General features: G+C 42.6%; 1 protein-coding gene across 2 annotated transcripts in view; it reads left to right on the forward strand.

Moving 5' to 3' along the window:
- The window catches only part of CDC123 (cell division cycle 123), an 81,562-nt gene that overhangs the window by 2,742 nt on the left and 65,473 nt on the right, over positions 1 to 13,347 (forward strand). For both annotated transcript variants that reach the window (XM_075926014.1, XM_075926015.1), the window contains exons 3-4: positions 2,638 to 2,698; positions 4,406 to 4,438. In XM_075926014.1, the coding sequence (XP_075782129.1) occupies positions 2,638 to 2,698; positions 4,406 to 4,438 (94 nt within the window). The remainder of the gene's footprint in view (positions 1 to 2,637; positions 2,699 to 4,405; positions 4,439 to 13,347) is intronic.

Raw genomic sequence — 13,347 nt, forward strand, 5'->3', positions numbered from 1 at the left:
TGCTTTTTAAATAAATCGATGGGTTTTAAATGAAAAACATCTTTTCATTAATTTTTTCTTATGTTCAGCATAAAAATTAAATCTTCTTTTGTGCATTCTGAATTAGTTAAATTTGAATGTTTGTCCAAAATACGCTTGACTCAGATCACCAGTGAAAAATCAATACAGTAAAAAAAATGCACAATTTATCATTTTCTAACATGAAAATGTAAGAATAAGAAGCTATCTGAAGCTATATCCATGCATATTTATCCTCTTGTTTAGCACAAAGAAATAACACATTTGTGTAAAGTCAAGTTGCAAATGACATATTTTAACGGTTCTCAGCTAATGAGAATCAGCCTATCTTTTAGGCAAATAACTTGAAATATAAAACACAATTAAAATTAATTATTCCAGTGAAAGTTTCCTGATTGCTACTCCCTTTGAGGATGGAAATTAAATTAAAGCAAAGGTATGCTATACCCTCCTGTATAGAAATTGGGAATGTTGCCTGCTCATTGCTCTTCCAACTAATCCTTTAACTCAAACGTGCCATATTCAGAGTAATTAAATCAGATAGCAAGACTGTATCTAGAAAGAGAACGCTGGGGAATCCATTAATATACAGAAGCCATAATCCCCCCAAATAGGGAGGAGCATGTGAAAGAGGGGAAATTAGGCCATGAACCATGAAATTAGGCCATGAATTTTATTATGTATATCAATATGAAAGTGATGTGTTGCTTATCACTTCCACATTGGTGCACATAATACAATTAATTCTGCTCAGAATTAGGAAAAAGTAAAGGGAACACTGCTTATCTGTAAAAACAAGGACTCTTGTGGCACCTTAAAAACTAACACATTTATTTGGGCATAAGCTTTCGTGGGGTGGAAGCCACATCAGTGACAAAGCGGGTTCTAGGCCACAAAAGTTTATGCCCATATAAATTTGTTAATCTTTAAGGTGCCATGGGACTCCTCATTTTTGCTGAAATAGACTAAAATGGCTACCCCTCTGAAACTTCTTTGTAAATTGATTTATTGCATTCATGAATTGTGATAATGCCCAAATTCAGAAGTCAGTTCTTTCTGTGTAATTTCCTTGTTAGTAATTAGCCTTTGTTGCACACCTGTTGATTAAGAGCTGTAGATCAGAAACTTGTGGTTCGATTCTAGAAAGTCATATTTCTGAGGGAATTCTGCACCACTGAGCATATGCAGAATTCCCCTGCAGATATTTTCCTTGGTGGAAAATACAATTCAGCCAGAGAAGTGCTGTAGTTATGCCCACAAGGGACTGTTATGGCACCAGAACAGAGTACAGCCAGGCAGTAGCAACTAGCAGCTGGTTGCATTCCTCACAGCACCTCACCTTCAAGGCCAGATTAGGAGACATGGGATATTGGAGGGAGGCAGATACAGGAAAAGGAAGCAGTTAGGGCAGGGCACACAGGACTGCTGAGAGATCACACAGACAGTGGTTCAGAAGGGCTAGCGGGAGCAACTGAATAGAGTGTAGAATCAGATGGGGACAGCTGAGGGGAATGCAAGGCCACGTGGAGTCAGGGGTGGGGGAGGCTCTCCAACTCTTTAGCAATCTTCCCTCCACAAAAAAACCCACTGTTCTATATTCTGTCACCAATACTCAGAAACCCCACAGATTCAATTCCAGGCTCCTTCCTAGCAGTTGCTTCCCTCTTCCTCAGCTTTTCTGTTACTTTTGACTCCCCGCAAGCCTTTGCACTGCTTCCGAGGGGTGTGAGAAATACGTTTCTGTGGTGTAGTCATAGGGACCAATTCCATGGGTGTTCTGGTACTCGAATATGTAATGAAAAAAACCAGCAGATGCGGGCCCTGCTGATCAGCTCTTCCCCTTGCCCCACAACACCTCCTTCCACCAGTGACCATGCCAATCAGCTTCTTCCCTTTCCTCCGAGTGCTGCTGACTCATTCTTTTTCCTTAGTGCTCTGTGGCATGGGCTAAGGAACCTAAGAACTCAACTAAAGCTCCAATATGAAAATTATAGTCTGCCACTGCACTCACCAGGCATAACAAATCACTAACAGTCCAGCTTGTTTGTAAGGGAACAGAACTTTCTCACTGGGTGGTCTGAGGTTATGGAATCAATTCCAATACTTTCGAAGAGCCATCAAAAACGTCAACTACTCTTCCGTATGCAAGGCCTGCCTCTTTAATCTTGCCTACCAAAACATGTGGAATATCAAGTAATGTTAAAAGCACCCAGTTTTTCCCCTCAAGAGAGGAGCAGTGAATGCATCTGTCCTATGGTTTTCTAGTTACCTCATTTAATGTGCTACTGGGTGTGGTATAAAAATCTGAATAAAACGATTCACAAAATATTCAATGAGTTTGAATGGTTTCAGAAGTGAAAGTAATAGGTTGACAAAAAAAACCAGAATGATCTTGTGGCTAGGCCACTAGGTTCGGGAGATCTTTTAATCTTAGATTTGCCACTAACTCCTTGTAACTGCATCATGGTATATTATGAGCCTTAATTCATCTACTTATAAAAGCTCTTTGAGATCATTAGCTGGCAGTTATAGTGGAAATCCAAAGTGCGGTGTCAAAATCAAACTCTTGGAACTTAAGATTTCTAAGAGCTCCCCTCCCCCCTCCAACTTTTATTTCAGAGATGATCCCCCAACACGTTCTCATGAAGAAAGTGATGATGATCAGGCAGAGGAAATACAGGTTGGTACCACATGTAACATAATTTGTTTGAAATATCTTGCCAAATAAATGTATTAATAATTACCATGTCTGTAGAATTCCATAGGGAGACATAGCAGTTTCCTGAATAATAAAAATATGATCCTTGCTGTAAAGAGCTTACAATTTAGATTTAATCCTGACTTTAGGGAAGGGAGGAAAGTTTGCATAAAATATTACTAAATTATTTCTCTCACAAGGCACACATCTTATTAGTTTTGTTATTCATTCCTTTTGTTAGGCTCAGAAGGAAACAGTGGAGAGGCTATGTGAAGAAGTGGGTTTTACAGGGAGCAGTTGAGGGAACAAAAAGAAATTGTGCATTATACAGAATCAGGGAGGACATTCTGGGCAGAGGATGCATCCTGAGATATAAGCTCATCTAAACAATGTAAACTCTTGAAGAGGAGGGGAATTGGAGCAAAGATAGAGAACCATTGGTCTAGAACTGAGAAGTGGTGGGAATTGGTATAAGGTTTAGGCAAGAACATGACTGTGCCAAACTTTACATTTCCCATCTCATAGGCTTGCTTCCTTGTCATATTCTGGTTGCAATTTATAAAGATGACTTCAGTACTTATTTCTACAGCTAAGGACAGTGATAGTGATGCTGAACCCAAGGTTTTGTGCTGCATGTATGTGGCTTTTCATAGCCCAGTGATACCATTCTGTGTCTCCCTTTTTCATTTAGACCCTTATTGTTAGCTCCTGGCAACATGGTGAGTGAGTTGAGTGTCAAGCCAGGAATGACTCTACAGGACAGGAGCCTACTGCACACTAACACACTGTATAGATTCTGTTACAACTCAGTGTGGCTCAGAAGTCCAGCATGCTGTGAGACTTTCACTGCACTGTAGCAGGGTCTATGCAGCAGGTTACTGTGCACGCTATAATTCACACTTTGGCTTGCTGCATGCTAACTCAGAGTGGGTCTACACAGCACCCTAAACTCGAAATAAGATAGCAGTTTGTGCTACATACAAATTGCATATCTTATTTCAATTGTATTTCAAAATAGCTTATTTCAAAATTTGGCAAGTCTACACCTCGCCAAATTTTGAAATAATGTGCTATTTCGAGACATCCTTTAACCCTCATTCCATGAGGGTTACAGGGATGCTGGAATAGCATGTCTGTTGTTTGAAAGAAAAATTTGAAATAATGGGCCCCATTTACTGGATACACCTGCAGTATCCCGAAATAGCCTGCCGTGTAGACGTACCCATACTGTGTAGATTTAGAGAGGTAGCCATGTTAGTTTGGTTCAACAAAAATAACAAGGAGTCCTGTAGCACCTTAAAGGCTAACGAATTCATTAGGGCATAAACTTTTGTAGGCTGCTGCTAACTTTATCAGATGCATGAAGTAGAAGATTCAGATGGCAGGGATTTATACATACATACGTAGATGGGAGCATTAAATCTGTGCTAAGTCCATCAGGACTGTAGACAAGCTCTTACTTGCTATCTTTATTTATGTGAAGCGTTCAGACTACAATCACAACACTTTACATGTTGGGGTTGTATCCACTCTTGTCTTTATGGTACAAGGTCTCCAGAATAGGAGCTGGATTTATTTGGTATGTTTTACCTATTGTGTACTGCTATGTACACTTTTATAGTATTGTATAAATATGCAATGACATTTCAAGAAACCATTACAATTGTTCTATTCCTCTTTTTCACTTAGTGGTCGGATGATGAGAATACCACAACCCTTACGGTAAGGATACTTTAAATACCTAAAAACATGGGATTTTGTCCACATTATTTTTTCTCAAAAATTGAGAATTAAGCTTATTTTCAGAAGGTTAAATTTACCCATTGTTAAAATTAACATGTATCAGGCCATTCCAGATTTGTAGCGGGGTGGATGTTTCTCATTATATAACCTGGTAGATTCTCACTTCTTGTCCAGAACACTCCATTGACAGTGTCATGATCATGAGGGATGGCCAGCAGCCTGGGGACTAAAGGGTTAACTGTACCTAGCCAGGTAGCAGTTAGGGATTTCAAACTGAGACGAAAAGAATTTTGGGGTTTTCCCTCCTTTGTCTCTGGGCAGTTGATCCTTCAGATACTGAGGGAGACAGACATGTCTCTCTCCAAGAAAAGACTCTTCACCATCTGTAAGTAGGGTAAAGTTTAGATAAATCCATTAGATTTTATTGTTTTATGGTTTGGGAATGGGAATCTGATGTCTGTATTTAAAAATGGGTTTTCCTCTCCTTTGAACTAAGTTTTTGGCCCATGGGAGTCCCCCCATGAGTATATTAATTGGTGACTTTTTCATCTAGTCATTAGGCTTTTAACAGGAGTATTGTAGTGATGCTAAAAGTTCTTTCTTTTTTATTAACCTGGTATTGGTTAATTTTTGTGTCCTGGTTTTACTTTAGGACTGAGATTTCCCAAGTGATTTCTTCCCTGGTTTTTCTTACCATTACTTGGGAGGTGGCAGCTGATTTTTATCCCCAAAATCTAGGTTTTTAAGATTTTGGGGGGAAGCTTTATACCAAGGCCCGGAAAAATAAGGTTTTGGGGTACTTTTGCGGATCCCTATTTCTTCATTCATCATGCCAGAGTAGGGAATCAGCCTTTACAGACAGGAAACTTATTATATTGTAATATGAAAAACTAATCGTTACTGTTTCCTTAATGCATAATCAAAAATAAAAATAGGCTAGTGTTTATGGGTCACACTCTCTCCAGGCTGTAGGAAATGAACTGAAGTTCAGCGCTAAATATAGCCATCTTTTTATGCTTGCTGCTTCCAACCTTTCTCACCAATTACATAATCAAACCTTAGGCAGCGGAAATGAAGGCCCTGAAGCTTCCTGCTTTCAGAGCTCTCCACCACCCTGTTCTCTTACACCTGTGCCATTATTTCCTCATAGGTCCCTTTCCTACTGTCTGCTCAAAATGTCACTTTTCCTTCTCTCTTTGTGTCCTTCTCATATAGCTCTCTGCTCTTGAAACAGATCCTGACTACTATGAACCAATCCCTCTTCCTCTTCTCTTCCAAATCACTTGTTGAAAATCCATCTATTCCATAGATATTAATATATTTGCACCCTTTTTACCTATCCTCTATGCAATACATGTCCATCTTATTACTTTGGGTCAATCACAGAGATAAAAAAATTATCTGTTTTGTGTCTCCATTGTATATTTCTGGGGAATTCTGCACCAAAATACTAAAAATTCTGTGCACTAGATTTATAAATCAGTTTATTTGTCAAAATTACACAATATAATCACATCAGTTTCAATTATTTTGGTAATTTATTTCAAAATACCTGTCAACAAGTATGTGTGTGACAATACAGACCAAAAAAAAGATTCAGGAAATGTTTTTGACAAATAAATTAATAGACACATTAATACAGAACTCTGAGTAATTAATTAAACTACAATATAGAACCGTATTTCCCATACCTCTCAGAATCCGTGCAGAGACTTGGGGAAGTCAGGTGTAAAGGAGGAACTGAGAGAGGGGGAAATAATTGTTGGAAAGGAGTCTGGTTATGAACTGGAAGGGTATGGGTAGAAAAAGTACAGAACACATTTTTCAGGGTGGGAGAATTGAGGAGAGCACCCCCCCATGCAGACACTGACTGATCCCTATCTTTTCCCACTGAGTCAGGCATATCTACTCCTGTCCATATGTGGCTCTGTACCCCCTCTCCTATCCCTATGTGTCACTGCATCCCTTTAGCAAGTCCCATCCACTCATCTCACTGTGTCTGTGCACCCTCTGTCCCCATGTATGTCTGTGCCCCCACTCAGCCATTCCCTTTCCTTCTGTTGCACTGCATCCCTTCTGCCCATGTAGTTCTGCACCTCTACTCCCAATCAGCTCCTGCCCCAGTCTATCTTCTCTCACTAGCCCTTATTAGCCCCTGTCTGGCCCCCAGCTTCCCCGTGCTGTCGGTCTCCCCATATCCGTCTCTTGACCTAGCTTGACAGGCACTGTGAAGAAGGCAAATTTTTTCTCTTCCCTATCATAGCTGGGGCTTCCCAGGAGCAGAGCTTATATTTTAGCAGCACAGCATCTTCTGCTAGGCCAAAGGCAGAACTGCAGCAACTTATCAGCAGAATCTATTTTCTGAGGAAAAAAAATTAAAATATGTGCACACGCAGTGGTTCAGAATACCTCCAGGAGTAATTGTACTAAGCACTGTTCAAAAACATAAGTCTTGGTCCCTACCCTTAGTAGTTTATGTGCTTACTTAGAGTTTACAGCCTTGTAAACTCTGAATCTATAAAGACATATATGGAATTAGCTTTTGTGCTTACGAGTAGTGTCTCTTAATTTCAGTGCAGCTACAGTAAAACTCCATTGGTCCAGCATCCAATGCTCCGGCACTCCTGATGGTCCGGCACCATCAGGAACCCAGAAGTGCTCTGGGCAGCCGGACAATTGGAGCTGCTCTGCGCCCCAATTCAGCCGCTGCTGAAACTGAGCAGTGGCTGATTCCAGGAAGCCTGGGGCAGAGCAGCTCTGCCCCGGGCTTCCTGGAGTCAGTCGCTGATCAGTTTCAGCAGCGGCTGACTTGGGGACTCCTGGGGCAGAGCAGCTGGGGTGCTACCGGGTTGGTGCCGTAGGACCAACCCGGCAGCACCCCAGCTGCTCTGTCCCAGGCGTCCCCAAGAGCAGCTGGGGTGCTACCGGGTTGGTCTCACCGTACCGAGGGCCGGCACAACCGGACCAACCCGGCAGCACCCCAGCTGCTCTGCCACAGATGTCCCCGGTTCAGTCGCTGCTGAACCTGACCAGCAGCGGCTGAATCGGGGCCGCCTGGGGCAGAGCCGGACTATTGGAAGGGGGGCTATGAAGGGGCCTGGGGTGGGGGGGATGCCACCCCAGATCCCTCATAGCCCCCTCTTCCGATAATCCGACATAGTTGATAATCTGGCACCCCCTGGGTCCTAAAGGTGCCAGATTATCGGAAGTTTACTGTACTTACACACTTGTGTGTTTTCAGATTGGTGCCTTACATTGGAAATTGTTCAGACCAGGGATTTTGTGGTGTTTTCTGTTGTATTTTACCTTTGTAAAGCATCATGCTTTGGTTACAATGCCGTGAAAATAATGTCTGGCTGTTGAATCACATCTCATAATCACAATCAGAGTACTTTCAAAAAGTGTTATATCCAGCACTTAGAACAGGAGTGGGCAATAAAAGAGCAGTGATTCACCAGGGGTAGGCTCTGACGGCCCACTGCCACTATATTTAACTCCATCTCTGCAGTACGGGCGGTCACAGCTCCCATTGGCCAGGGACAGGATCTGCAGCCAACAGCTGCAATCCCCTGTGCCTGCAAAGGAGCAGGTAAATATGAAGGTATAGGGACCTGCCAGGGGCTCATCCTGGTGGACCAGATCTGGGACATGGGCCAGTATTTGCCCACCTCTGAGTTAGAGGGATGTAAATTGGTGTACACTGAAATCAATGGGATGTAAATTGGTGTACACTGGTATAATTATGCCAGTTTATACCAACTAAATATCGTGCCCAGCATATGGATTGGAGTTCACCATCTTAGTTGCTCTATTTGAGTTACAGTTACAAGAAGCACTATCAGAATAAGTTAGAGGGTTGATATTTGTAGAAAAGCTTATATGAAGGACGAGCTATATGTGTTCTGATTTTTGACAAATGGCAGCTTTTCTAGGCTGGAAACGTGTGGAAACAGGGTTAATGGTGTGGAATTTTTTTCTTTTTCAGTATTAAGATGTTTTGATTGTATAATTATGATCCTTTATGTTACTTAAAGTAAAACTGATTAATTTTATACATTTGTTAGGGATATTCAAGATCTGAATTACATGAAAACTCAATGAGTAAAATCCTGGCCCGGTTCAAGTCAATGGCATTTCTCCCATTGAACTCAGTGGGACCAGGATTTCACCTCTGGTGTATGTACATTTGTTTTTCCTCTCTACCCCTCATGATGTTTTAGAGGATTTATTTATATTGAACAAATCACTGTTTTAGATGCTCTTATGCCCCTTCTTAAATACATCTATACTAGCCAATTAATCAGTCATAATATGGGAGTTTCAGGTCTCTCCTCCACGTCGGTCTTCTCTCCTGAGACTCTGGTTTCTCGTTCCGTCTCTCTCTCTCTCTCTCTCTCTCTCTCTCTCTCTTTTTCCTGCCTCCCCCTCCCCCCCCTCCCCTCTGCCTCCCGCCTCTTTCTCTTCTCCTCCCCCTCCTGCCTCTCACACGGGGAACCCCGGAGCCCAAGCAGCCGTGCTGCATGGGGAGCGCGGAGCCCAAACAGTTGTTTGCACCACTTGCTCTAACATGGTGGCCCGGCTGAGCAGTGCAGAAGGCAGCCGAGCGCCACAGCGGGAGGCAAAGGGGGGTGGGGCGATGACATTCACGGCCGGGGGCGGAGACTGGAGCCGCTGACACGCCACACATCACGGCCCCATCCCCCTTCACCTTCCGCCATGGCACTCGGCTGACTTCTGCGCTGCTCAGGCGGGCTGCTGCGGGGGAGCAAGTGGTGAAAGCAGCCATTTCGGCCCTGTGCTCCCCATGCAGCACCCACTTGCTGCATGGGGACCGCGGCGCCCAAACAACCGCTTGCTTCCCCACGGCGGCCCGGATGAGCGGCGCAGAAGTCAGCCAAGCACCATGGCGGGAGGGGAAGGACGAGACTCAGGCAACAGCGCTGCCCAGAGGGAACAGCCAGGGAGGTAACAGCACCGCCCAGAGGGAACAGCCAGCATTTCAGCGTTACAGAGTCACAGACATTGGGCTACTATATATATATATATATATATATATATATATATATATATATATATATGATATTGTAATTAGTGTTGAAATAATGTCTGATTTTTTTAAACATGAAGAATTGCCTTCTCAAATTTGAAAGTATTTTTAAAGAAAAACTTTTAAGAAAGCCCATAACCTGTGAAAAGCAAACTGTCTTTTTCAGACTGTATGAAAATAACTTCTTTAGTTGGCTCATCTGCTTTCGGACCCTTACATTGTGCCATGTGACAGTGGCTGTCATGGCCACTACAAGCACATAAGAAATGCATGACAGACAATTCAGCTACGTAGAAAAGCCAGCTGCATAAACCTCACAAAGAAATGCATTTGTGCAAGAATGGGAAGGGCATGGAAAGGACCTAAACAGACATCTCATGTGTACTTAGTGACAGTCAAGATCAAATTGAATCCTGGAGAAAGGGGCCAGATTGACAGCCCAATAGAAATCAGTCCCCTCTCCACAGGCTGTGCACTATTCAGCACAGGCACACAAGCTTCCCCAGTACTGGCCTGTCATTCTACATGGGCTGTTGCTGCCTTTCTCAACAACATGTGGATACGGATCACTTGCCAGATTCATTTGGATATATCCTACTTAATTTTTTGCCATTTCAGGAGTCTCAGGCATGCCTTTTTTCTGCCTGTGGCACACAATACTTTAGTCCCCTGAGAGCTGTAGTACTTTAGTTTAATTTTAATTGCTGGGTTTAATGTGTGAGTGCTGGGTGGTGGTGACCTGTACTTTGCAGGCCAGATTGGGGTGGGCAAGAGGCATCTAGTAGACCGGATCTGGCCCACGACCACCTCACCAGGACCTTTCCTGCACAGCAGCTCATGCCACTTGAAACAGCTGGCTGCTAATTTCTCTGGATGCTGTGGAGGGACAGGGAGGCTTTGCACTGTGCTTCTATCCCCTAGGAAAATCTCTCAGCTCCTATTGGCCAATTTCTGATCAATAGGAGCTATGAAACTTTGCTGGAGACAAGAGCAGCAAGCAAAGTCTCCTCACTTCCCCCTCCCCTACCCTCCATGGAGCAGCCAGCCCAGCAGACAGGCATGGAGCCTGTCTCAGGTTCCTGCAGGGCTGCTGGCAGGGACCCACCGATGTAGGAGCCTCCCAGCCTCAGCCTGCTCTGGCAGTCCACCCCCTCTCTCCCCCTAAGTTCCTTCTCCAGGTCATCATCACCTCCTGCCCAACCCCTCTGTATCCCCTCTCCCCACCTCCTCCAAGTCACAACTCCCTCCTAGACCCTGCACACACTCCTACACTCTTTCCCCAGGCCAGAATCCTCTCCTACACCCATAACCGCTCCTGGACCCTGCACCCCAAGACCTTGTCCCAGATCATAACTCCCTCCCTAACTCCCTCTCAGATCCCACACCCTCTCCTGCACCCCAAGCTCTATCCCAAGCTCCCTTCTTCACCCTACCCATCGTCCTGGACCCCATACTCCCTCCATACAAGTGCAGTCTTTGACCACTTACCAAAATCTTGGAGTGGCCCCTTCCCATTAAAAACTATTGCCCACCCCTGGACTAGATGATCCAGTGGTCTCTTCTGCCCTTAAATTCTGACTCTATGACCAAGACAGTGATGCTGTACTAATGGTTATAAACAGGGCTCGACAAATAATGTAATCTACTCGCCCGGGGTGAGTAGATTACAACCCGGAAGAGCTGGCGCAGAGCGATCTGCGCATGCGCAGAGCGCAGAACCTCTCAGCTGGCGATTGGGGCTCGCTGCCACTTGGCAAGCCCTGGTTATAAAGGCAGACTGAATGTTCCAAGAATAAGAAAACACTGGCAAAATGGTTTTAAGAGACTTCATTTCGTGTCTGACTTGTTCACAATATGAGTGAGTGGGATGAGGTGTTTGTGACACATCAGCATGTTCTGATTTTCTACCATAGTACCTATTCTGCAAGAGGTGGTCTTTGCAAAGCTAATTCTTTAGGAACTGATGTACTGAAACCAGCTTCTATTTATCTTAACTGTTCAGGATGATCTAATTCTATGCTAGGTTGTGATCTTTGGAGCAAGGACTTTTTTTTGTTTTAGTATGATGCCTAGAACAATGGAGCCCAATTTCCTGTTTGGGTCCTTATGAGCTCACAGTAAAAATAACAACTTAAGATTCTCCAGGCAGCAATACCTATCATTAAGTATTTTCTATTATAGTACCCTATTTGTATGACATTTTCTATTATAGTACCCTATTTTCAGTTGCTTAGACCTTTGCCAAACTTTAACTGTTTGTGATGAAATTTTCCATGTCAGATGTCTAATGTAGGTTGGTTTTTGTGTGTGTAGGTGTGGGAGAGTGGAGAAGTTCAGAAACTGCACAATCATTTCTCACAATAAAGTTAGGGACAAATACATTTTGCTTTTGTTAAACACAATGTATACAATCATTTTTGAGACTCTCTAACCTTCACTGGAACAGAGACATGAAATGTGACCAGTTTTGTCCTAGTTCAACTCTTCAGCCTTTGCTGCCTGAATTTGGCTGCATTCTCTGGGTCTCTGAAAATCTCTGTTTGCATGTGCTCAGTTGAAACTATTAGATTTTGGCATCTAAATGCTCACAAGATGCCATTTACACTGAGCATGCCCCATCATTTCCCGACACCTTCATGCTGATCAACTTGCAATTAAGAAAATTAATCCCCCAAAAGAGACAGAGTGTCCGTGTTGCCAGCTATTGCTCAGCGAAAGTCACCAAAGGAAAACTGTTTGTTCAAGTGTGGGGGGTTGTTTTTTGGTGGTGGGGAAAGAAGTTGGGAGGGAGAAACATCAAGTATGATTCCTCTTGAAAACTAAAAAGGGCAGTAAGTAAAATCTCAGGACGTGAAGCCAAGTTCAATTTACATCATTCCACTTATGTATTGTGGTTTTTTTTAAGTGGTTTTGTGTGAAATTGTTTTGGGAGATGTTGGAAAAAGAATCTCTGAAATTATAATATACTCTTGTGGGTGTAAAATTTTAGTTGCCATCTGGGAATGGAATGGCAGGACAAAGATCTTAGTTTCGCTTTAACCCAGATGTTATTTTTGAGATGCATTTTATAAAAACACTGATGGAAATAGTATTCTTTAAACACTGCATACTGTGACATCATTTATTTATTCTTCAGAATGAAAAATCTTTGGCAAATGTCTAGAAGTCTTTGATAGTATTATGAAGGGCAGAGATTTATTCCTTCCTCTCTGCTACCCACCAGCACTAATAGTGCTTGCAGCATGAGGGATTTTTTTTCTATTTTTGGTGTTCTACTATACAGCAAATCACTTATTTTTAAACAAGCATCACATTCTTTTTCAAAGCCAAAGATTCCCAGCACAGTTTATTCTCTTGGTGCAAGTTACTCACATGTATTACTGAATAACTTTTTAAGACCTTAGTCTTGCAAGTTGTTTTCCATCAGGGGGAGACACACTGCATGAAGTCTTACTAACTTCAAATGTAGAACATCTTGGAGATGGGAATCTGAGATTGTGTATATAGAATATATGTTTTTAGATTTGCACTTCTATAAAGGGGTGTTGTCATGTTACATGAGGCATATTAAAATGTGAGTAATAAGTTTTTAGTTTTGTAAGGTGTTAATATCTGATACATATATCTTGTTATTCAACTGATTAGTGTACTTTTTTCAGTGTATCCATTTCAACACTGAAGTTAAACCAGTCAGTTTTGTTTATTTTGTTGTTCATGTTCTAGTTTTCATAGCTTGGCGTACTGCTACAATATTTGGGTTGCAATTTTTTTAAGGGAATGTCTATTTTTATAAGACCATTTGCTTGAAATCTCTAAAGCAAGTATGAAAAAAATCTGATCT

This window comes from Pelodiscus sinensis, chromosome 1, assembly GCF_049634645.1.
Source record: "Pelodiscus sinensis isolate JC-2024 chromosome 1, ASM4963464v1, whole genome shotgun sequence".
Lineage (NCBI taxonomy): Eukaryota > Metazoa > Chordata > Testudines > Trionychidae > Pelodiscus > Pelodiscus sinensis.